General features: G+C 37.7%; 1 protein-coding gene across 4 annotated transcripts in view; it reads right to left on the bottom strand.

Moving 5' to 3' along the window:
* The window catches only part of PDGFD (platelet derived growth factor D), a 237,040-nt gene extending 215,034 nt beyond the window's left edge, over positions 1-22,006 (bottom strand). For all 4 annotated transcript variants that reach the window (XM_060103889.1, XM_060103887.1, XM_060103888.1 and 1 more), the window contains exon 1: positions 21,541-22,006. In XM_060103889.1, the coding sequence (XP_059959872.1) occupies positions 21,541-21,664 (124 nt within the window). In that variant the 5' untranslated portion in view covers positions 21,665-22,006. The remainder of the gene's footprint in view (positions 1-21,540) is intronic.
* Between the last annotated feature and the right edge of the window lie 5,058 nt (positions 22,007-27,064).

Genomic DNA, 27,064 nt, shown 5'->3' on the forward strand with positions numbered 1-27,064 from the left:
ATCATGTTACTTTAATAAGGTCATAATTAAATTACTTTAGCACAAAATGCAAAGAATCATAGCAACATTCACATAACAGTATTACAGTAGACACAACAAAAAGAGATTGACCTCACTTACTATCAGTGTGTGAAAAATCCTGTGCATTAAATAATCCTCTGTGTCAAAAAGTATACTTTCTAAAATATAATGAAAAAAGGAAGCTTAGTTCCCCTAACCCCTAAAGGAAGGAGTTCTCTAAGATGGTAACTTTAGAGACATTCTCTTCTTCCCTTACCCTTTCATCCCTCTGGATGTCATGCTGGAAACTGAAGCAACACATCCAAACCCAAACATCATTTTAATCTTCTAATTTCCCTGCTGTTGTTAATGCCCTAACCCTCTCCCAGTTATCCATGCATTTGGAATTCTCTTCAATGGAATCTAAATTACTGCTGAGATCTCTCCCTTCCTTTCTATTCTCATGGCTAACAGTTCCATGTAGGCTTTGGTGAGGTCTCACTATGTTAATAGAGTCCTATCTGGTGCTTACTGGTTCTCCCATCATTTTAACTTGGATGCCCAGGAGCACAAGGTCTCCGTGGCCTGGCCCCTGACCCTTGTTCGTTTCCCTCTCCCCTGTCCTCTGCACACTGCTGCTCTCCTACGCTCCTCCTTGTTACTGGATATGCCTTCTTTTCCTGCCCCTACATCTCTGCTTAGTTTAGCTTCTCGGCCTGTAATGCTCTCCTCAAACTCAGCCTTTGAAAGGTTCTCATCTGTAGGGGGTTGAATGGTGCCCCCCCCAAAAGATATGTCCACACTCTAATATCCGAAACTTGTGACTAGTACCTTATATGGCAAAAGATACGATTAAGTTTAAGACTTGAGGAGTTTACCCTGTACAGTATTATTCACCTGAGTCCTACATACAATCTCAGCTGTCCTTATAAAAGGAGCCAAGAGATAGTGAACACACAGAAGAGAAGGCAGTGTGACCAGGGAGGCAGAGTCTGGAGTGATGTGTCCACAGCCCAGGACAGCCAGCAGCCAAGAGAAGGCCAGGAACAGATTCTCCCCGAGAGCCTCTGCTGGCTGTGCCCTGCTGGCACCTCGCTGTTTCCAGAACTGCGAAAGAATCAATTCCTGTTGTTTTAGTCACCAAGGCTGTGGTAATTTGATACAACAGCCCTAGAAAATATATCATCTTTATGGTCTGGTTCAAACACCATTTTCTATTCCATAAAAGGATTCCCGATTCTCTGGGGTTAGTAACTCTCCCTAATTAGAACTGTTACAGCATCATGTTTTAACACTTACCATATATAATTAACACTGCCACATTAATGATATCACATATATTTAGGTCATGTATGAACATATTTATGATATGTGTAACATACATTTGAACAGATAAATAAGTGTGCAGGTATGTGTATACCTGTGTATATACATATATGTAAAATGTTATCATGCATCTGGGTATATGTGTGTATGTGTGAATATATACATAATATATAAATGTAGAGATGATCTAATAGATTGTTTAAATCTTCATCTTATCTACCTAGTGCAGTGCCTTACTAACAACAGATGCTCAGTAATTATTTGTCAAATAAATCAATGACTTTTCAAGTTTTCTGTGAGTTCTCTTATCACCAAGTCTCCAAGTTCTTGATGTAGTTAAGTGAGAGTTTGAGATGTGATTGACCATGCTTTAGAAAAATCTAAGGCCTAAGAAAGAACTTCTTTGTGACTAGAAAGGGAAAGAGTTCCAAGAAGTGATGGTTATTCCTCGAAAATCCTCTAGAAAATGTAGACTGTCCATAAGTCACTCAACACAGCCAATGCCTTCTGTAGTAGCCAACATTATGATGCATCAAGGAGCAAAGGTGTGGGCCTTGCTACCGCATCTCCATTATGGATTCAGAACCACCTGCTGTTAGGGTATCGTGAGTGAGGCTAGGAAATCATTCCTGTAATGACAGGGAACTCTCCAGGGAAGAGAGCTGCTCTCTCACAGCGATATGTCTCACTGAGATCACATGGTCTTGAGATCACACAGCTCCAACAACTCCCTGGAAGATGATGGCCTCATTTTTAGGGCACTATGGAGATTTTCTTTCTAGTGCATATTTCAAGAATAGGGTGTTGTTATCATTAATATTTTGTAAAGAAAATCAATTGCTTTCTCTACTAAACATGCTATTTTAAAAGGTCCACCGTATTTTCATATGTGATTTTTTTTTTTTTGGATAGGGAGCTGTACCTTCCTTTTGGTATTAGGAACACCTCCAGATCAGGAATTGTTTGCTGGGGCTGTTTTAGAAACTCATGATTTAGATAATAAGATTTATACTGAAACAAATATCTATGTCAGGCCTATGCATTTCTGAACACACTGGAGAAGAGGAAACATGAATTAGGGATCTTAAGTCAATGCTTATAGAATAAAGCAGAAACCCTTTCCTTTGTGAAATTCTTATTTGATATTGGCCTCTATGAAAATATGAAATCTGGCTGCTGATTGATTGGACTTCAAAGATTTGGTTTCACCTATATATTTCTATCCTTGGAGGCATTATTTACATTTTGAGGCAACATAAAACATTTTGGGGAAGAGTTTTGGGGAACCACTCTTACACTGGTTCTGGGATGGAGGTCCCTCCCTCAGTGCTCTCTTGGCTTGTTTAGCTCAAGGCAGTTACTCTGGTGCCTACAATCTACTGGCCTTGAGAGTCTCCCCACCATAAAACTCCCATGGTGGAGAATCATGTCTCTTTTACCAGCACATCTCTAGAAGCTACAGTGCCTGGTTAGATATTCAGTAAATATTCTGTAAATGACTGATAAATCAAGCAAAACTCACTTCCGAAGTGCTGCTTAAAATCCAGGAAAGGATTTACTTTTTTTCCTTGATTACATTATAAAACTGATTTGTCTACTTTTTAAACTCAGTTAAGATTATTTAAGGGAGCTTAAGTTTTTGTCCTTTCTATTAAGCTTAGTTTGTATATATTGCTTTTAGATGTTAAAGGAAGCTTTGTTTGGCAGCTCAGAAGTGGATTTCATCCTGACTTTCAACTTTATTTAGATTCATGTTTTATACACAGAAAGCAGATTGTTAAAAAATCAAGTATCTCCTGAACAGGCTGCAAACTAGCTTGATATCTTTGACTTAAAAATACTCCAGTAAGCTGAACACTAAGGTTAAGATTATAAATAAAATTTTTAAAAAGAAGGAAAAAAAAAGGAATAATCACAAATTCTCAATTCTTATCACTACTTTTTAGTTCAAAATGATAAAAAAAAATTATAGCCATTATATTTGCCATAAAAAAGCCCAAACTGAACACAATGCTGGAGGGAAAGATAGACAGTATTGATGATATAATCAGTAAGAGGTTGGTGAGGCCACTTTCTTTCATTCTTACCTCCAGTCTTTACTGAAATTGCCTGTTGTCATACCTAACAATAGGCATGAGGCATCTGTGATACTATGGAAAGAGTAACAGATGAGAGGTTAGAAAACTTGTACTTGAATCTGATCCACTGTGTGACTTTAGGCAAGTCACTGTACTTCTCTCTGTGCCATGATTTCATCAACCGTACAGCAAGAAGATGGCCTAGTCTACCTCAAAGAAGCCTTCCAGCCCTAAAATTTAGTGAGTCTATGAAGTCATCATATAAACATGCTCTAGAAATAGCCATTACTACTACTTGTAGTAAGGTACAACTTTTATTATTTAATGTATACTCTGAAAAAATGTTGAAATGTGAAAAAACCCTGATAAACAACTTAATGCAGAAATCTAAATACCCTATTGTTTATTAAGTATTGTTTCTTTGACATTGTGTTAAGAGCTCTCCATCTAGTAACTGATCTTCACATTCACTTTATAATATAGGTGTTTTTCTCTTTTTTGTTTATTTGTTTTTTGTTTTCAGTCTCTGAGGTCTGAGGGGGTTGAGTAATTTCCCAAGAATATGTAGCTAGCAAGTGGTAGGGGCAGGATTTCAGCTCAGTTCTTGCTATCTTTAATCATTATTCCATACAGCCTCTCATCAGGCTAGATTTCCTTTTCATAATAATACATTTCATTAACCTCTGTTAGTATAAATTGGATGTGTCTCTTTAAGACATTATTTTTCTTTCTTTTTTTTATTAGTTTCTGCTTTATAACAAAGTGAATCAGTTATACATATACATCTGTTCCCATATCCCTTCCCTCTCGTGTGACATTATTTTTCTGTATACACATTGGGAACCCTCTTATCAACATAGTTGAAACAGCAATGGATTGATCAATTTAAAACACCAGTTAAAATGGAGAGTTTTATATTTTTTTAGCTTAAATATAAAAATGTGCATTCCAGTGACCAAGTTCTGATGAAATACAAAGATCTTTTCTTTCAGTATGTCTCATACTGATAAAATCTTTGTAATCTTTCTTGAATAAGCCACGTCCATAACTCATCCATAATTTCCAATTTTTCTTTCTTGAAAGTAGAAAAAAAATTAAAGATACATATGAAGTAATTTATAGATGGAGTCATTCAGGCTTCTTAGACTTATTTTATTTGATTTTCACTCTGGAGAATAGTTCAATTGTCTCACTCATACCTAACTCAACAACATATTTTTTTAGAAACTCATCATTAAAGCTTGGAAAAAGTATTCAATTAAATATTTTTGGAAACAAAACTCTCCTTTGTTTTGTTGTATCACACAATATTTAAATTATGTAATTACATTAATGTGTACAACTGGAAGACATATGTTTGGGAACAAATATAGTAGTATCCCTTATCCACAGGGGATACAGTTCAAGACCCTCAGTGGATGCCTGAAACCATGGCTAGTACGGAACTCTCTATATACTCTGTTTTTCCTATATATACATACCTATAATAAAATTTAATTTATAAATTAAGTACAGTAAGAGATTAACAACAATAACTAATAATAAAATAGAACAATTATAGCAATATACTATAATAAAGGTTATATGAATATGCAATATACTGTTATAAAGGTTATATGAATGTGGTCTCTCTCTCTCTTACTCTATCTCAATATCTTATGGTACACACTTAATGTCTTTTCCATCTTAACTAAGCACTTATCGTGCACCGTGGCCTTAACATTTGCAGTTTGAGATGCAACAGTAAAACCAGCGAAATTTCATTTTCCTTCTTCACAATTTTATAGATAGAAGGTTTGTTCTTACCATAGATCTTAGCAACCTCAGCATATGATATTTTTTCTTTATTAAGTTGAGAACTTTCACCTTTGCACTTAAAGGAAGTACTTTAAGACTTCTCTGGCATATCTGAATTGCCAGCATCACTATCCTTGGGCTTTGGAGCCATTGTTAAATAAAATAAGGGTGACTTGAACACAAGCGCTATGATACCTCAACATAACCTGTGATGGCTACTGAGTGACAAAAGGGCTTTGGACAAAAAGATGAATCACTTTGTCAGCAGACTACAGTGGGCCAGCAGGAGATTTCATCATGCTACACAAAATGGCACCTAATTTAAAATTTGTGATATTTTTTTAATTTCTGGAAGTTTCCATTTAATATTTTCCCACCACAGTTGACTACGTGTAACTGAAACCATGGAGAGAGAAACGGTGGATAAGGGGGGACTGCTGTACAACAGACCCGTGGTGTGTGTGTATATATATATGTATATATGTCTCAATCATGGAAGCGAAAATGCATACAAGGTAAATAACACAAAAGCACTGCAATCACTGTGCTCATCAATCTGTCAGAATGTTTTAAATTAAGACTAGACCATGTGGTTAAGCCAGCTCTTGGGGTAACGGAGTCCTGCTGTACTAATTTGTTTATCTGGTAGAAGTTATTTTCACATTTCTTCAGAATAAACTCAAATGGCAAGATATGTACCTTAATACCAAGGAAGCATTCAGATTTTGTGGGGTCTGACACATACAATTTGGGATGCTCTCTTTAAGAAATCATTTTATATTATAAATATAAAATTAGATAATAGGGCCTTGGAAGGGACCTAGCAAGGGAAGGACCCTGAAGCTTAAGTTTCATTAGCTTCCAAGTCGGTCCACCACTGCTACCCACAGACCTTGCTCTTGCTTCAAGATTGAGCTTCATCTGAATTGCACTCTGCTGATGTTCATCCAATCATTTAGCAAATACTTTCTGAGCATTTCCTATACACCTAGTACTATCCCAGGAGCCAGGCATACAGTAGGGAATAAAAGAGACAAAGTCTCTATCCTAACAGAGCTTAGATTCTTGGGAGAATAAAGAACATACACAAATAAAAATGAATGATACAATTTCAAGTAGAGGTAAGTGAGAAGAGTGCATGAGGGCATACTAAAAAAGTCACTGTTTTCAAAACCACTTCTTCACTGAAAACAAAAAGTGTCTTATGAATAAAATATTTTCCACAAAAGTAGTCATGCTGTGTCCTGACATAAAGAGTTGTTGAAGAGATTCTGAGCTCATGAAGCAGTGCCTTTCTTAGCCTTCCTTATCCTTTCCAATCTTGGGTGTTTGTTTTGAAAACTAGGTACACCAAGCTGAGGTCCTTCCTGGGATGAGACATCAAAATGGGCAACTCAGGTTGCAACCCCCACTGAAAGAAATACATTTTACAGCAATGAGAGTTTTACATAACATCATTGCATATAAGCCTCTCACAGGAACACAACCCAATGAGATGTTTGTAAAATCAGTTAAGGAAAAAAAAGTACACCCTTACAAGCCATTCTACTTGATAGAACACTTTTGCTTGCCCAAATTACAAGCAGATTAAAAGGCCACACCAACAAACATCCAACCAAAAGTTTCGTAGAAATATGTCACTTAGGAAAAGTAGAAATTATTTATATTTCTGTAATAACTTTTATTAATCACCTTTCACTTCTTGGCCACGGAGTAAATGAATGATAGATCTGAAATTTTAAAATGCAAAACCACAGTTTTCATAACATTTAATTTTCCTTAAAAAAAAAGGCATGCTCCAAATATATGCTGTCCAAAGCTTCTAAAGCCAGGGAGATATGGGTAATTTAATAAAAATCTGTACCAAATATATAATAGGTTAACCCCCTCCTAAACACATGGCAGTATTTTGTTTTTTATAGATCTTTTACTGATCAGCCAGAAAGAGTAATTCTTTAAACTGGTCAAGTGATAAAAAGAGAATATTATCATTACTTAAGTCAAATTAAGTTGTAAATGAAAAGGAAAACCAGTGCCGGTTAAACACAGCTTTTTTCCATCCATAGCAGAGAAATGAAGTGCCAGCTGCTGTTTTCAAAAGAAGCTTCTCAAATATCAGAAATTTTGCACCTGCATATAATATAAATTGAGTAGCCCGGTTGACTGCAGGTTTATGAGATGACTGCAAAAAATTTTTTTTTAAAGAGTATACATGAAAATAACCAGAAAGGTCAACTCTAACGATGTTGATATAAGAAAACAAAATATAAACCACATAAAACTTGCCCATACTGGGTTATTAATTCACCTAAAAAGTGACACAGTCAATTTAAACACGTTGCAACAAAGGGAGATATAGTTTTCATAAGTTCAATATTTTTTTATGTTGGAAAAACACCAGTGATAACTTGTGTTTGTCTACATAAATAATCTTAAGATACCGTGTTGTTCAAATCAGTAATGCCTAGCATCATGTGGTTACTGAGTATTTGCAATGTGACTAGTCTGAAATAGGATGTGTTATATGTATATATAAAATACATATCATATTTTGAAGGCTCAATATGATAAAAATAATATAAAAAGAAATCAGTATTTTAAAAACATTTATTAAACATTGAAAATAATATTTGGATATAGATTGGATTAAATAAAATATATTGTTAAAATTAACTTCATGCTTTTCTTTTTACTTTTTAATATGGTTACTAAAGTTTTTAAAATAACAGTGGTTTGCACTATATTTCTGTTGGACAATGATGGCCAACAGTGGCAAGAATTGGGTTCAATTTGAGCTAAGGGAACTGGGCTCAGAGATTCAACTGGAATTCTCTGACTCTGTCCTAAACTCCAAATTTCTAATAATCCTAATATTTGCAAATATGTCATCTAGAAATATCTATGTTCCATCACATAACATATAATATAATCATTGCACTTACACATCATATTACATCAGCATACTCACCATACCAATAAGTACTCTGTGGATGGTAGCTATTATCACTTGATTATCATATAGTTAATTAACAAAATAATTATTATCACATCACTTTCAACACTTTGCCCCAGAACTTAGTATAGAAACTGACACGTAATAATCTCACGACAAACTCTGTGGCATAAACCAATTAACAAACTATGAGCCAACAAATGCATAAATGACATATTTAGGTTAAGGGAATATTTTAAGAATCAATGAAGATATGATGAAATAGGATCACTGTCTTTTTCATCATGTCAGGACTTAATCTTATCTGAAAAATAGGTAAGATTTGGAACCAGAATTTCCTAAATATTCTGATATGGAACTAGGGCAGAAGTAAGGCTTGTCTTACTGGAGAATTCTCAAAGGCAGAGATCAAAATGCACCATTAAAATGTCGATACAGCTTTATTGGCCAATGAAATTTTACAGTTAGAAAACTGCTCAACAAATAGGCAGTTCAACCATTCATCTTTCACATCAAAGACCCTTTATTAGTTTCCTGTGAGTGCTGTAACAAATTGCCACAAATTTACTGGCTTAAAACAACACACGCTTATTCTCTTAGAATCCTGGTGGCTACAAGTGTGAAATCAGTTCAAAGAGCCAAAATCAAGGTGTTGCCAGGGTCTTGCTCCTTCCGGATGCTCAAGTGGAGAATCTGTTCCTTGCATCTTCCAGCCTCTGGTGGCTGCTAGCATTCCTTGGCTTGTGGATGTAGCAGCACTCAAATCTCCGCTTCTGTGGTCACATTGCCCTCTCTTCTGCCTGTGTCAAATCTCCCTAGGTCTCTCTCCCATAACGGCATTTGTGATTGCATCAGGGCCCATTGAGATAATTCGGATAATCTCACCTTTTCAAGATCCTAAGCTGAATCACATCTGCAGAGTCTTTGCCATAGAACATAACAGTTAGGTACCAGAAATAGGACATGAGGGTCATTATTCAGCCTCATACAGACCCCAATACATAGTTTTCCAATCTGCCCTAAAGCATTCACTAAAAATTGTCATTTTTGTATACCACTTTGAAATTTTTATTAAAGCTGGATGAACACAACCAAATTTTTTTAATGTGGAATTATGTGGCTATTGCACACCCATAACTTATTACTGCTCTGCATCTAGGTAGAGAGCTGCAGGTTTCATGTTCCTACACTTTTACATGCTCACCACTCTGCCCTGTGTCTCCTTAGGATCTCAGAAACTGCAACGTTCAGAGAAGATGACTTCTCACTTCTGTTATCATAATTATGTTTTTGTCCCCCAAAGTAACTTATTTTTGATAAACCCATTCACCTGACAAGTAATGAGGAGTCTCCAGGGACTTACTGCAAGTCTAGAGTGGCCAACTAGCTGGCCATGCACTCAAAGGAAATTTGCCAACCAGTGGCTGTGCACATGCTACTGTTGTTCAGAAAATGATTTTCAACTAATCAATGTTTCTAAGTTGGACTTTCAGGAATTTTATACATGCAAACTAGATGAGTAAAGGGTACAAAGCAGTAAAATAGTCATGTATTTTCAACATATTTTAATTATACTGAAAATTTATTGAGGTCATATGGACTATAATAGTTATATATTAATGACAGATTACCATGATTTGTAGTTTATTCTTTTCAATGTATTTGGAAAATATAAAATTTCCCTAGTTGAACTGATATGCCCAACCAAGAGAGGGAGTAAAAAAAAAAAAAAAAAAAAAAAAAAAAAAAAATAGGATGCACAAAGCTGTCTTTTTTCTGCTGCCATCCAGTGGTCAAATAATCATAGTGCATATCACATGTTAAAAAGTCTTCCTGGGTAGGTAAGTGAGCCCCTATATTTGTTTTTATGGTTCAGAAATATTTAGCCTAAAATCTAAAACCAAGAATGTATGACTCCCAGTTCTACAATTAAAAGTTACTTTTCTGCTTAAATCTTAATTGATATAATAACAGTAATAGTAATAATCAATAAAGGATTTGTCTTTCAATCCTGAAATAGTACTGTGCTCAACAACAGCTTAATCAATATCATTTTTTTCTGAACTAAATATTAGGAGAGATGATTTACAGTTACAATTTGCTCAACAGGACAGAGTATTTTTAAAAAACAACAACAAAGTAACATGATGGCGGCACACAGATGGCCCTGTCTTGCCCTTTGTTTATTCCCATGAATACTTTATCTCATCAACTGAAGTATAAGCTTTAACAGAATAGAGAGTATGCCCTAGGTTTAACTGTTTCTGCCTCAGTGCTTCATCCAGAGATTTGCATGTAGTCAGTACTCAATAAATATTTTTTTGAACAAATGAGTAGTATTTATGTTTATTGCAGTTGGGTCTGGTGAAAAGCAGTAAACTAAATAATTGAATGAAAATAATATAAAGCCACAGAGGCTCTTCCTGGGGTATTTAAATAATCTCCGCATATGCTGTACTTAAACTAAATTCCAAATAGCTCTCACACCATCTCTCTCTCTCTCTCTCTCTCTCTCTCTTTTTTAATTAGCAACTATCTAAAAATCTTTTAATTCCATGTTTAGCAACTTCATCTATGGACTTTTTGTTTTCATAGGAAATGTATACTTTTTTTATTCCATTCAATAGCAACTCTCTTATTTAATCCTTAGTAAAATAGTGTGAATATGTTCTCTCTCTGTAGATAAATCTTTAAACAGAATGGAGGTGCATTACTCTTTCCTTAGCTTTCCATAGTCAATCATCCTGACTGAACCTTAAGACTTGTTTCATGATCCTTATTTATTTCTTCTTCTTTCTTTTGAACTTTATTAAGTAGTGGGAACTTCACGTAAAAGTACTCAAATACTAATTCTGGAAAGGAAAGGTATACCAAAAAGGAGTTGATTCTAGTCAGAGTATGTGTGAGGTTTTTTTTTTTTTTGGGGGGGGGGTGTTGCGTGGGGGAGAAACAGTTGAAAATTCTCCACATTTCATTGATATTAATCCAAAATTAACCCCAAAGTGTCATGCTTATGCCTAAGGGAGCAGTCTAAAAGTATATGTGATCTTGAAATTCTCAACAAAGTCATTTGGAAAGGACCAATTCTTCACACCAAGCCACTGTCTATAATGGCTATGAAAGCACTTTGTCATGTTATAAGAACTCTAGGAATATCAGCTATTAGTATTATACACCCACAATCATGAATACCACTTTATTTTTCTTTTTTTTTTTACTTTTTTTAATTTTTAAATTTTTATGCAATTTTTGAAGGTTACTTTCCATTTACAGTTATTACAAAATATTGGCTATATTCCCCATCTTGTGCAATACATCCTTCAGCTTATCTTATACCTATCTTATACCTATCTTATAAACAATAGTTTGTACCTCCCACTCTCCCACTCTTATATTGCCTCTCCCTCTTTCCCTGGTAATCATTAGTTTTTTCTTTATATATATGAGTCTGCTTCTTTTTTGTTATATTCACTAGTTTGTTGTATTTTTTAGATTCCACATATAAGTGGTATCATACAGTATTTATCTTTCTCTGTCTGACTTAATTTCACTTAGCATAATGCCCTCCCAGTCCATCCATGTTGCTGCAAATGGCAAAATTTCGTTCTTTCTTATGGCTGAGTAGTATTCCACTGTACACATACACCATATCTTCTTTATCCATTTATGTGTTGATAGACACTTAGGTTGTTGCCATATCTTTGCAATTGTAAATAATGCTGCTATGAACAATGGGGTGCATGTATCTTTTTGAATTAGTGTTGGTGTTTTTTTCAGATATAAACCCAGGAGTGGAATTGCTGAGTCATATGGTAGTTCTATTTTTAGTTTCTTGAGCATCCTCCATACTGTTTTCCTACAGTGGCTGCACCAATTTACATTCCCATCAACAGTGTATGAGGGTTCCCTTTTCTCCACATCCTTTTTTTTTTTTAACATCCTTATTGGTGTATAATTGTTTTACAATGGTGTGTTAATTTCTGCTTTATAATGAAGTGAATCAGCTATACGTACACATATATCCTCATCCCTCTTGCATCTCCCTCCCACCCTCCTTATCCCACCCCTCTAGGTGGTCACAAAGCACGGAGCTGACCTTCTTGTGCTATGTGGCTGCTTCTCACTAGCTATCTATTTTACATTTGGTAGTGTATATGTGTCCATGCCACTCTCTCACTTTGACCACTTACTTTAAGAACATGATAGTACATAGTTGATTACTTCATGTTCACTGTGCATGCATTTCATGCAAATGAGTGCTTCTCTATTACCTCCCTCCTCTAGATTTCATCCACATGGATATTGTACAAGCTCTTAAAGCTTAAAGTATCCACAAATTAATTTTCTACCTTCATGACCTTCCCTCATCTGTTCTTCCTCTTCTAATCCTTATCCTGTTCAATAATACAAACAGCCATCCAGACAATTAACAGAAAACTTACAGTCACCCTAGATTCAGAGTTTAAACATCCTTGCTCCCATTCATTTACAATCTGATAGGGCTCATGTGGCCCAAATATCAGTCATAAACAGAAGACAGTGATTGGTTGATTTACTGACTCTTCAAACCTTATTGAGGAGAAGTCCTACATGCCAAGCAATGAAACAGACAATGAGGTGCACAGCTTCATTAAACATAACAAGTATGCTCACATCAGCAGATGGCAGATTTGTAAATAAATAAGAACCATGGAAGCATTGGGAAAACAAAGGAGTAGCCAATTCTACCTAGGGAGGATTGGGAGTCAGAAAAGGCTACATAGGGTTGTGCAATTCCTGTCTAAAATGTGATACCTGGTCAGCACATTCACTCAATAGTTCATTCAAAAACAATTATGATTGTGTCTGGAAGAAAAACAACAAAAGGATTAATACTGCTAAGGAATTCACCATTGGATGAATAACCCAATATTTAAAAAAACTGATAATTTCACTCTGAGGCCTACTGAATTGGAGCATTTCCTCTAAGTGCCAGTGGGATCACCCACTGCAGACCTCAAGAAGTGAAATAAAAAGACAGATCAAAAGCTCAATAAACAGCAGAAGCAGTAAAAATAGATTTACACATCATTCACATATAAGTAGCAATTGACACTTTGGAAAAAACTAAGATCCTCTTGAAACTAACAGTGAGGAAAAGTGAGAGGATAAGGCTAAGGCCAGAGCCTTAAGGGCAGACAGGAAGATGAAGACTGAGCCAAGGAGACAAAAAAATAAATAAGTAAAAGAGCACTCAATGATATAAGGGAAAATTTCTATGTGGTTATTCAATGTCATATTTCTATAGTATAAGTATTCTGTTTTTTAAATATTATAAGTTTATATAATGTATATGTACATATCTACCTCCAAAATGCTTCAGTTGTAGAGCTTGATAGGTTATAATATGACATTATGTTTTAACTTTAAACGTTGTTTCTTTTTATATTAACAAGATCCCAATTATATTCTCAGATTTTCCCCACCACTTTCACTATTCATAATGGTTACAGGGACAGAACAAAACATAAGATACACTTTTTAAGCCTTTTCTAATCTTGTTTCTCCAAAGAACCTAAAATAAGTACTGTGTTAATTCTGGCTTTATTTCTATCACCATTTCAAACTTACATTTAGGAATAGTTAAGGCAAAGGAGGGGTAGTGTCAAACCAAAGGAAGAGATCATTTCAAGAATGATCACAAAGGAGGCTACAGATCACAGTGACCTCACCCAGAGTGGTAGGGATGACTTCCAACTGCAATGGGTAAGGGAAACAAGAAGTAGAGACAGTAAGGCATGGTGAGACCGAAGAAGTTTATATGGTGCTAAAATGAAGAAAAACATTAAAACAACTTATATATGTTGTGGGAGAATGCAAAGACACTTAAACATATGTGTGGGCTAACAGGATGGAGACAATAAGAAGGGAAGTTTAAATACAGGAGAGTAGTAAACTCTGTGGGTTTAGGGCATGGGTTTGAAGGAGTCAGAAAGAGGCAGAATCCTGCACAGGAGAGAGACCAAGAGCACAACACCCTCATGCACGACTGAACAGAGGCTAATTTATAAGAGCACTGCTGCCTCCCTGATCCCGACGTAGTATTAACACTAATACCAGTTTTACACTGTTGTTGTTGTTTAGCAACTACATCATTTGTTGAAGCATAAGCTGTGTTCAACTAAACCAGTTATCTCTCTATCTAGCATAGCATAAACTGAAATTAATTCAAGTTATTCCATTCTGTAATTATGCAGTTGTTTTTATTTTCTAACCAAAGAGCTAGATTTTGCACTTATCCCTGCTGAATTTCATTTTGATAGGTTCAGCCCATCATTTCAACCTAAGAGTATGTAGATTCTCTAATTCAGCAGTCAGCAAACTACAGCTTGCAGGCCCACAGCCTGTTTTTGTAAATAAAGTTTTATTGGAACACAGCCACACACATTCATTTATGAATTCCTATGGCTGCTCTCATGCTATAATGGCAGAGTTGAATAGTTGCAACAGAGACCTCATGACTTTAGGAAAGCCTAAAATATTTACTATCTGGCCCTTTATAGAAAAAATCAGCCAAACTCATCTAATTCAACCTGTTAACTATTTTTTCCAGATAAAATATGCAAGTAAATGTGTTTTCTGTGTCTTCATTCAAGTTATTCAGAATCCTGAACCCAATAGGGTCTAATCCAAAATGCAGATAAAAATTCCTGTTCACCTCCCTCTTGGTTAACACAAACCTATTAGTTATCACTAAAAGAATGATAATAACAGTCCATTATTATCCAGACTATAATTGTTCTTTTCCACAAGGCTGTCATAGTAAGCACTGTCAATTTTCTGGTTGAAATCCATATATACATAAGCTAATACCATTTCCAGTTTATGATCCTGGTAAACCTATTAAACATACAATCTAAACTTTCCTTTATGACTCAAGAACATCCTCTAAAATCATCAGTTTTACTGGGCTGTAATATAGTACTTCTGCAGTGACATACAGAAAGAGGTTATAGTCCATTTGGGCTGCTATAACAAAATTCTACAGAATGAGTGGCTTAAAACTACAGATATGTATTTCTTATAGTCTGAGAGGCTGGGAAGTCCAGCAGATTCCATGTTTTTCTGCTGTCTCCTCATGTGGCGGAAGAGATGAGGATATCTCTGGGGTCTCTTTTATGAGGGCGCTAATCTCATTCATGAGGGCCCTGCTCTCATGATTCTAATCAACTTCCAAGGGCTCCACTTCCTAAGATCATCACACTGGGGGTTGGGATTTCGACATACAAATTTTGGGGGCACACAAATAAATATTCAGCCCATTGCAAGCTGGAACTATTCTCACCTGATTCAATAAGAAGCCTAAGCCAGCTGTGCTTGCTCAGGTCTTATGAATGCTTTTCAAAGACTGAAAAAATAAGAGGAAGCAGGAAAACAACTAGCTGTCACTTCTCAATGCTAATAGTGTGAATATATCGAACCAGTCCTGTTTTCTATTCTAACACCATGCTCTTGCTGTGCTGTGGACAGGGAAACCACATATGCAAGTGAGATAGAGCTACATGGAAAGTAAAGGAAAAGGGTATATAAGTGTCTACCACAGGAATTTTATGACTTCATTTATACATGTTGTGACACTGATTTGGCCTTTAAGCGGATCTGTTGCACATATATTAGTTCATTAGATTGCGTTTTACATAGTTGAAGCTGCTGAATGTGAAATTCTGTAAAAGTAGGCTCTTGCTATATAGCTTATTAAATGTTTCAGCAAAATGCAGAGCTTAGCAGCAGCTTCTCACATCGGATCTGAAATGACCTGTTCAAAACTAACACAGCATATTCAACCCATTCTCAGAGCCCACACTCAAGAACTGTCACTGAGCTCCCTCAGTCCAAAGAAGGCATGCTAGATTTCAAATTTCAAAAATCAAGAGTCCTAACATACAAGGTTTCAAATCACATTTGGCTCATATTTATAGACAAAGCACTGCACCCAAAACTCTCCATTTTTATAAAAACTCTACAAAAAGTGCTCAAGTAAAAAACCCCAAACCTGGGACAAGATCACTCTTCATAATGAAGGACAGCTCATGTGCTATGACCTCCCTGTCTGCACACGGCACAAATCACAAAAAAACACAGTGTTAATCTATAAAAATTAAAGCTAATAAATGAATGTCAGCATATCAGGGTGAAGAGCAAAGATATATTACTATATTCATCATCAATGCTTGTAAGAAACAAGGCATGCTTCATTCTTATTCTGAAAAAAGAAAATTCTTGGAAGAAAATATTTCTTCCTGTCTGTGCACTTTTTTTTTTTTTTTTTTTTTTTTTTTGCAGTATGCGGGCCTCACTGTTGTGGCCTCTCCCGTTGCAGAGCACAGGCTCTGGACGCTCAGGCTCAGCGGCCATGGCTCACGGGCCTAGCTGCTCCGCGGCATGTGGGACCTTCCCGGACCGGGGCACGAACCCACGTCCCCTGCATCGGCAGGCGGACTCTCAACCACTGCACCACCAGGGAAGCCCCTGTCTGTGCACTTTTGCACTTTAGCGTCTCACAGGCTTATTCCTTTATTTAGGACTTACGTTTGGTCCTAAAATACTATATGGGGAGTCAGAACATTTTTGCTGAAGCATTTGTCTTGTATTATTTCCTTTTGCTACTGTACATCGTCCCCCTGTAGCTTTATGCTGAAACTGTCCTTCACGTAAAAGTTATATAAAAATGTCTCTTTTAAAATTGCATAAATTCTGAAATGTAAAAGTCTGAAATAACTTAAAATGTTGTCAAACACTAACCAGGTTACCTTTGTGATTTACATTACCCTAATGAGACCTCAGATCCAGTTAATAAAATCCAATATCTGGCATGCTGTGCTGCAGAGGGGCTTCCAGGGTGAGGGGACCTCAGTGATATCCAGGCACTGGGCACTTTAAATTTAGAAATTTTGAACTAGCCTCCTATTTTAATACAGGAAGAATTTTATTAAAATATTCAGGTAGTGCCTTTTTACAATAATCATATCATTTCAGCAAAGAAAGTTCAAGAGTAAGTTCCAGAAGGAAGATGATTTGCATCATGACTCAGCTCTCAAGGACAGAGACATAAATGTCTATATCCTCCAGACTCTCAGAATGATGGGATTCTCTGAGACCACATATGCTCAGGAGTGCCATGTAAGTGACTCTGGGGACATTGCTCCATTGTTTGACCGTATGGTACTAAAATAATAAAGGTTTGCTTTCATTTGCTGAAAGGGAAAAATCCTGTATTCAAAAATCACTGTCATTCAACGAACACACAATGGTTATTAGTATAACTCACAACCTTATGGCATCTTCCACTATACACTGTGGTGATATCTGGCTAAACTCACCTCTTTAAAAGAACCTCTATTGAGTAATATAACCTATGGTGGCAAGTCAAAGCCATGTTGCATTTAAAATATGTAATCTCCATTATGCTCTGTAGCCTTAATACACTTAGAGTTGAACAGAAAAATATAAATACAGAAGAACCTCAGATTTAGACACTAATGTGATTCTTAGCTTTCAGACACGTTAAAACTAATTTGTTTAAATTACCCTCTGGGTTTTTTTTGCCTTTCCTTTAAGCTCTGACCTTTGCACCAAAGTCAGTGTGCTGTCATCAATGAGGACAATAGAAACATGTTAAGAAATAAGCTTGACCACTTAAAAAAGAATCTCAGACTACAATTACTAAAATTGCAGGGCAATCACAAGATAATGATAATAGACAATAGACACTTCATGTCCTGGCATACTAAACAACAAAACAGAACTATATTCAGAATCATTTACCACCAACACCTGTACTTTCTGAAAGCAGAAAAAGGGTCAAGAAAATGAAGAGTGCATCTGTAATCTTAACCCCATAAGCAGGAAGCTCTATCTAGTTAGATTTAAAAATAAGTAAGCAATACTCTCAGTTAATTGCTACCTTCACACTTCTTGATTCACACTCTGAGAAACACCAGGTGTGGCCAGTTATTATAACAAAAGCACCAACTGCACAGGCACTAAAATAAAAATATGTAGATGCTATTGCTAAAGGAAGATTTTCTCTGTGCTAAGAGTTGGATCAAGAATGGGATTCAAAAGTAAATCAGTTTGAGAAAGAATAACAAATATGATATAAGGAAGCATAAATACTCAAGCACTGCAAACTGTTATATTTTAATTATTCTTAGCTATAGAACCTATTAGTTTCCTCCTGGAGACAGGGACCAAATTCAACCATCCTCTTCCTTGGGTCACCTTTTGTCATTCTGCAAGTCCTGGCAAGGGCTCTACAGACATCCCTTTTAGAACAAGAACATAATGTGATGAAGAATTCTGAAAGGCCAGGAGACTGCAACAGAGCAGCCTCCTACACTGGGTAGAAGGAGACTATCATTTACCAACCTTCACACTTTATCTCCAATTCATTTCTTAACTACTTCAGTTACCTGGAGCTATTAGGTACTGGGAGACCAAAAAACAAGATTTTGTATCAGGCTGGATAGGATCCAACATACCTCATGCCAAGAACAGGGGATGCCTGTCATCATTCTTCCTTTCTTAACCCCAACATTAGGCAGCAGCTAACAGGGTCAGCAGAGACAAAACGATGGCCCTCGAGTGTAAAGACAGTTCCCTCATTAGATAATGGTTTTGAAACCCCTAGTAAGGGCCATATCTAATCTTTTGTTAGATTTCCTACAACTTGTAATCTGAGAGCCAGGTCTTCTAAGGACCCTAAATTAATGTTTGGAAACTTTTATCTTCTATCTTCCCCTTATTGTATTCTCTGCTTATGTCCTCCGCAAACTTATAACCTGTCTTAATCGGATCAAGAGTATTGCCCCCTTTATTGAGCCATTAAGGAACTTTGAGAGAGCAAGTTTAAAATGTCTGGAATCAGAACAAGGGTTTAATATAATAAGTTATTACTTTCTCTCATCAGCTCAATTGTTGCCATTAAAATTTCCCAGTGGATGTCTAAACTTTTTCAAAGACCCTTTATTCTTACTCTCTCACCAAAACTCTACAATAGTGTTTCTCAACCTTTTCTTCATATCGTCACTACCCTGGTTAAGGAGGCTTTTTAGACATTCTTTTTTTTTCTAATCACATCTGCTCCCTATGAATTGCTAATACTACAAATGTACTGTATATCTGTTTATATGTACTGACCCTTTGGAGGACCACAAACCATTGTAATGTAAAGACTTTTTTTCACCTCCTAAGATCCAACTGCTTTCCTTTGGGGCAATATTACCTTTTTTTGAGAATGCCTCTCTATAACAAGAATAAGCTGCCTTTTGAAAATTCCCCCAAGTAAAAGTTCATCATGAGTGTTAATTATTTTTACTCTGTATACAGTTTTCTTTTAATCCAACTACCTTTCCCCCTTTCCTAGCCTTATTTATAAATGAGATTGACACTGAGCTAAGTACTGAGCAATCTGAACTAATCAAAGTGTGTGTGTGTGTGTGTATGTGTGCTGAAACTGCAAAACAGCTCTAGCTAAAATATGAAGAAATAAATCCAGGGTAGTTTTCAAATTTTAATAAAATAAAGTATTGGCACTTCTCCTATAGACTAGATAGATGTACAGAGTTTTAACAGCAAAAAGTAAAATGAGATTATTCTTTTCCAAAAAACAGAGATATGAGCTGCGTGACTTGATTTTAGTCAGAATCTTGGGTTAATGGGCAATGGTTACATATTTTTCATTTTCTGTCCTTGATTTCTTGTAACTCATACTTGGGAAGCTAAGGATTACAAAATTATGGCTATGAAGTCATGCAAATTATAAATGGCATTTTACTTTATGTAGCTGAAAGGGCACATTAAGTGCAAACATTAACAACTCTAAAAACTCAATGAATAGAAGATTGTCCCTGGTGGAAACATTAATGAGTGAAACAAAGCTATAAAAGTTTAGTCTTGAGCTTAAACCTTTTTTTTAATTAATAAGAAAATTTTGTGCTTACACTAAGATGAAGCATTATCAAAAATGCACTGCTAGCATATTTTACACAAAATACTGTGATAAGGTAATTCTATAAATACAGGGTGACCTTCTGCCTGGAGGTTACTCTGTGGCTTCCCTGTACCCCCTCCGCTTCAGATGACTTTAGCACACTGAGATACACAGCATACTTGCCATCAGAAAATATAATAAAGTTTTTGTTTGTTTGTTTCAAAGCACAGAAGCCTTTCAGTGATGTCCAAATTAAGGACATACCAAGAGAGAAACTGATAAGAAAATAAGAAGGCTAATATGAATTTACCAGAGATCAAATGTTGCCAGCTCCAAGAGTGAAGCCATTAAGAATAGCTTGGTGATCTTCTTAGGAGATCTGTTAGAACTTTAAGCAAGCAGAAGGAAAGAAAGATATTTTTGATGAAGGGAAAAAAAAAACAAACACAAAAACCTATGTATGGGTCAGTTCAGGTAGATGGTGGAAACAGCTGCAAATTATTGGCAACATCAGCTGTACTTGAGAATTCAGGAATAAATCAACTTCAGACCTTGGTGGAGGCCCAGAAAGTAAATAAACACAATTAAAATCGTTGGGATCCAATGACCCAGGTGTCCTCCATAGTAAAGGAAAACAAACAAGCCTGCTTGGAACCTTGCTTAGGAGAGCTGTTTAAAGATCTTTGCTTCTTGCAAACAGTTGGAAAGAATTCTATGCAAGACAACTAATAGCAGAAGCCAGGTCCCCCTGGGATACAGATAAAACTCCAAAAGGCATTTTCTCCCAGACTCTGAGTTTCTGAGCCACGCTGAAGTCCACTGGAAAAATCACTCTGGGGATGAAAAGGGCAACATACTGCACACCACAGTATGCACACCGCAGTCTCCTCAACATAAATAATACATAAATAAGTTGTCACTCTGTTCCAGCTATCATTTCCTCTGAAATGAATCATTCCCTCTCCCCACACTTAAGAAAAATAAAAATAAATCACCCAGAGAAAGACACTCTTGACGTCCCTCCACCTATCACAAATGCCCCATCTATCCGGGTTTCCAGTCCAAAAGGTGAAGAGCCTGACCGTGGTGCGGCGCAGCCTGCAACTTTCTTCAACTCTGGGATCCTAGCATCAGTTGACTGTTGGACACCAAAATGACTTCTCTAGGGTCAGGGAGATGAGCCACCTGACCTCTCCGATCCCCTCAGGCACGCGTCCCACACCCCTCTGTCCATTCCGGAAGAAGGGGCTCTCTCGGGACTGGAGACAGGACCCGACCCCTCTTCCCCCTCCCCACCCCCGCCCATACACACAACCAAGGTTCATATGAAAGACTGAAAAGGGGTGTGGGACCACAATGATGACAACAAAAAACGTGATTACTTAATTTAAAAAAATAAAATCTGAGTCTCTTACCATCTCGCCTGAGGTTGGCGTTGCGCAAAGCTTTGATGGATGCGCTCTGCGGAGTTGCAGAAGTGTCCCGGTAGCTGCAAAAGTTTGAGCAGACTAGCGTGTAGACAAGGATGAGCCGGTGCATTGGGATCAGCGACCTAGGGACAGCGTCGCTCCAAGAAAAAGCCGGGACAGGCTCCCAGGACCACGCCGCGCTCTGGCCCCCACGCTCGCCCTGCGCTAGCCCGGGCCGCCCCGCTGTGCTAGTCGCCGAGCTCTCCCCAAACTTCCTGCATGCTGAACTTTCCGCGCGCGGGTGGCGGCCGCACTTCCTTGTGGTGCTGAGAGTTGATAAATGGTGACGGGACAAACAACAGGTTGACGTTTGTTCGCCCCCTCCGGTGGCCGGCAGCTGCAACACAGGCTGCAGGGGGCGGGTGGCGCGGCGTCCCGGGCGGGCGAGCAGAGAAGCTGCGTCCTCGGCCCCAGCTGCGGCGGAGGCCCCTGAGTTGCGCGCACTCGGGCTCCCAGCCGCGGCGCGCGCACAAAGCTGCCCTGGTCCGGCCGAAGCCCGCTCTGCCACTGAGCGCGCCCAGTGTGACCGTGGGACGCAACTCTTCCCACCACTCTGGGCTTAACCCTAGACGTTAGACCAGAGGGACAGCGGGGAACAAGGAACTGGGTGGCCGGGAGGAAGGGAGAGGGTAGAATCCCCAAACTTCTCCAGAGGTGATGGGCTCCTCCACCCATAAGACATGGCTCCTGCTTGGGTGATGGTGGGGTTTGGGGAGGTGGGCTGGAGTTGGAAGTCTGTCGTTTACAATAATCAAGATCAGATTCTACTCAGTCAAGATTTTACTAAGTGAAAAAGTGGAAGAGCTCACTAGTAAATGAGCTTGTTTCTGAGCTTCCTTTGAGTTCCAGTAGGTGTGACCTTGGCCAAGTCAAGGTTAGTTTCTCAGGGAGAAACACAGCCTGTCCTTCCTATCTCCCAGGGCCCTAGGTATGAGGGGCGCGTGTGACCAAGTGTACAGTAAATCCTCAAGGGTGTTGGTATATGTCCCACCACTACCCCCTGAAAAGTAGAAGGGGCTAGAAGTTGGGTGGGGTTGAGCCAGGACAGACAGGAAAGGTGAAGAAGTTGAGGGGGAATTGTGTTGTATTCATGATCCACAAAAAGAGGCAGGGAACATCCAGGACTTTGGGCCTCCCTACTCTGAGTATCTGGAAGCTCGGAGGTCCAGAGGAACTGCCTCTGGATTCCAAGAACTTCTAGATCATGCCTCTATCTCCCAGGGTCAGTGGACTGTATATGGAACAGGAGTGAATCAAGACTGCTGCTCACTAGCTTTGTCACCTTAAGTCATTTGACCTTTTGAGCCTCAGTTTCTTTACTTAAAAAAGGTGAGTAGTCATTCTTTAGTTTGTATGGTTGTGGTGAGAATTATATGAAATAACTTTAGTATTTTGCTTTGTTTGTACCTGAATCCAACTCCAGATTTACATAATTTCTCAGCTGCTCAAGGAAGAGACATTTTCCAGTCTCTTTCAGGCCTTTCAGCTCCTGAAAGTCTGGGGTATGAGAATATCTCTATATATGATATATAGAGAGAGCTGGAAGCCCTGAGAAGCCTAGGAAATGCAGGAAAATTTAGACTTGAGATTACACCATCCAAGGCTGACTAATACATTTGTTCTTTCTACATACTCAAAAATTAATGTGGTTTACCTCTTGGCATTTTTGTCTAAAACAGTGTTACAAACTGCGTGTTTGTGCATTGTGAAATAAATTACAAGGCCAGCATTATTTTTTTTAATTGACTTTATTTTTTTAGAGCAGTTTTAGGTTCACTGCAAAATTGAGAGGAAGGTCCAGAGATTTCCCATGTGCCCTCTGCCCCCACATATGAATGGTCTTCCCCATTATCAAATCCTCCACCAGAGTGGTACATTTGTTACAATTGATGAACCTGCATTTATGGTACACTCTTGGTTACATGTGGTACACATAAATGTTACATTAGCTCACTATTGCTGTTGCACATTCTGTGGGTTTCAACAAATATAAAATGGTGTATTTGCCATTAAATATTGCATATTTGCCAATATTCATACCATATTCATCATTGTGGTATCATACAGAATATTTTTACTGCTCTAAAAATCCTCTGCTGCAACATTATTTTTAAATAAATATCAATAGAATGAAATACAGTAGCTTAGGAATTTAATTATCAGATTGTTTCATGACTATTTTGTTTCAAACACACATAGACACAGGGATATAAGAGGTATTTCCGTCAAGCCTGATCAAAAAGTTTGTAAGTCACTGGGAAAAGAGGTCTCAAAATATAATCAGTCCCTGGAAGAGGTACCGATGAGGGACATAAAACCTGGGCTTGCATTTGATCATTTATTCACTCAGCAAGTTTTAATTAAGCATTAGATTTTCCCTCTTGCCATGGCCTACTCTAAAAACCCTGGGGATAAAATAGTGAACATGAGAGAGAAAATCTCTACTTCCTTGGAGCGTACATTCTTTTTTTTTTTTTTTTTTTTGCGGTATGCGGGCCTCTCACTGTTGTGGCCTCCCCCGTTGCGGAGCACAGGCTCCGGACGCGCAGGCTCAGCGGCCATGGCTCACGGGCCCAGCCGCTCCGCGGCATATGGGATCCTCCCAGACCGGGGCACGAACCCGTATCCCCTGCATCGGCAGGCGGACTCTCAACCACTTGCGCCACCAGGGAGGCCCTGGAGCGTACATTCTAATGGATGAGAGAGATCCTAAACAAAGATATATGTATTAATAAGAGAAGAAGGTCAAAGATTGATGGGATAGGAGGAGGGTAAGTGAAATATGTGATACCACTTTTAAAAAGTGGTTAGAAACACTCATTAAATTTCATCAATAGCTCCTGACATGAGAATATAGGAAATATTAGAAAATGTGCAAGTGGCTTATGTTATTATAAGCAAAGAAATACTCAGCAAGATTATTTATCTCAATATCTTACATAAAATATTGAATTTAAAGCACTCAAAGTAGTTTTGTCCAAGATAATAATACTGTGCTCTCACAAGGTATTATTCACTCATAATGTCAAATAATTACCTGAGAATAGTAAAGGATGTCACACATAAGCAACATGTTCTTCATTTAAAAATTTATTTTTTATTTTTTATTTTTTTGCGGTGTGCGGGCCTCTCACTGCTGTGGCCTCTCCCTCTGCGGAGCACAGGCTCCAGACACGCAGGCTCAGCAGCCATGGCTCACGGGCCCAGCAGCTCCGTGCCATGTGGGATCTTCCCGGACCGAAGCACGAACCCGTGTCCCCTGCATCGGCAGGCGGACTCTCAACCACTGTGCCACCAGGGAAGCCCTCTTCATTTTTAATATCAGTAAATACACCAAATCAACTATAAAATCAAAATATTAGGCAGCTGAGCCTAACCAATTGTTCAGAACCTTGTTTTCAGTATTACCTAATACTTAATTCTTAAAAATTATGTTGATTATATGAACTAAGGTATCACTGTACACAGAGTAGAGTTTAATAAAAATATATTGAGAAAATGGGGAAGGTCTGGTATCAAGATAATAGATAAGATTTTATCAACTAATTTTTTACATGTATCTCAAACTAACTTACCAACAGATTGAATTTACCACTACATGTTTTTTTAAACATCTTTATTGGAGTATAATTGCTTTACTGGAGTATAATTACTTTACTGGAGTATAATTACTTTATTGGAGTATAATTGTGTGTTAGTTTCTGCTTTATAACAAAGTGAATCAGCTATACATATACATATATCCCCATATCTCTTCCCTCTTGCATCTCCCTCCCTCCCACCCTCCCTATCCCACCCCTCTAGGTGGTCACAAAGCACCGAGCTGATCTCCCTCTGCTATGCGGCTCCTTCCCACTAGCTATCGATTTTACATTTGGTAGTGTATATAAGTCCATGCCACTCTCTCACTTTGTCCAGCTTACCCTTCCCCCTCCCTGTGTCGTCAGGTCCATTCTCTAGTAGGTCTGCATCTTTAATCCCGTCCGGCCCCTAGATTCTTCATAACCCTTTTTTTTTTAAACTCCATATATATGTGTTAGCATATGGTGTTTGTTTTTCTCTTTCTGACTTGCTTCACTCTGTATGACAGATTCTAGGTCCATCCACCTCACTGCAAATAACTAAATTTCGTTTCTTTTTATGGCTGAGTAATAGTCCATTGTATATATGTGCCACATATTCTTTATCCATTCATCAGTCAATGGACACTTAGGTTGCTTCCATCTCCTGGCTATTGTAAATAAAGCTGCAATGAATATTGTAGTACATGACTTTTTGAATTATGGTTTGCTCAGGGTATATGCCCAGTGGTGGGATTGCTGGGTAGTATGGAGGTTCTAATTTTAGCATTTTAAGGAACCTCCATACTGTTCTCCATAATGGTTGTATCAATTTACATTCTCACCAACAGTGCAACAGGATTCCCTTTTCTCCACACCCTCTCCAGCGTTTATTGTTTGTAGAATTTTTGTTGATGGCCATTCTGACTGGTGTGAGGTGATACCTCGTTGTTATTTTGATTTGCATTTCTCTAATGATTAGTGATGTTGAGCATCCTGTCATGTGTTTGTTGGCAATCTGTATATCTTCTATGGGGAAATGTCTTTTTAGGTCTTCAGCCCATTTTTGGATTGGGTTGTTTGCTTTTTTGATATTGAGCTTCATGAGCTGCTTGTAAATTTTGGACATTAATACTTTGTCAGTTGCTTCATTTGCAAATATTTTCTCCCATTCTGAGTGTTGTCGTTGTGTCTTATTTATGTTTTCCTTTGCTGTGCAAAAGCCTTGAAATTTCATTAGGTCCCATTTGTTTATTTTTGTTTTTATTTCCATTTCTCTAGGAGGTGGGTCAAAAAGGATCTTGCTGTGATTTATGTCATAGAGTGTTCTGCCTATGTTTTCCTCTAAGACTTTGATAGTGTCTGGCCTTACATTTAGGTCTTTAATCCATTTTGAGTTTATTTTTGTATATGGTGTTAGGGAGTGTTCTAATTTCATTTTTTTTACATGTAGCCGTCCAGTTTTCCCAGCACCACTTATTGAAGAGGCTATCTTTTCTCCATTATATATTCTTGCCTCCTTTATCAAAGATAAGGTGACCATATGTGCATGGGTTTATTTCTGGGCTTTCTATCCTGTTCCATTGATCTATATTTCTGTTTTTGTGCCAGTACCATGCTGTCTTGATTACTAGAGATTTGTAGTATACTCTGAAGTCAGGGAGCCTGATGCCTCCAGCTCCATTTTTCTTTCTCAAGATTGATTTGGCTATTCAGGGTCCTTTGTGTTTCCATAAAAATTGTGAAATTTTTTGTTCTAGTTCTTTGAAAACTAACAGTTGTAGTTTCATAGGGACTGCATTGAAGCTGTGGATTGCTTTGGGTACTATAGTCATTTTCACAATGTTGATTCTTCCAATCCAAGAACATAGTATATGTCTCCATCTGTTTGTATCATCTTTAATTTCTTT

This window comes from Mesoplodon densirostris, chromosome 7, assembly GCF_025265405.1.
Source record: "Mesoplodon densirostris isolate mMesDen1 chromosome 7, mMesDen1 primary haplotype, whole genome shotgun sequence".
NCBI classification, from domain to species: Eukaryota; Metazoa; Chordata; class Mammalia; order Artiodactyla; family Ziphiidae; genus Mesoplodon; species Mesoplodon densirostris.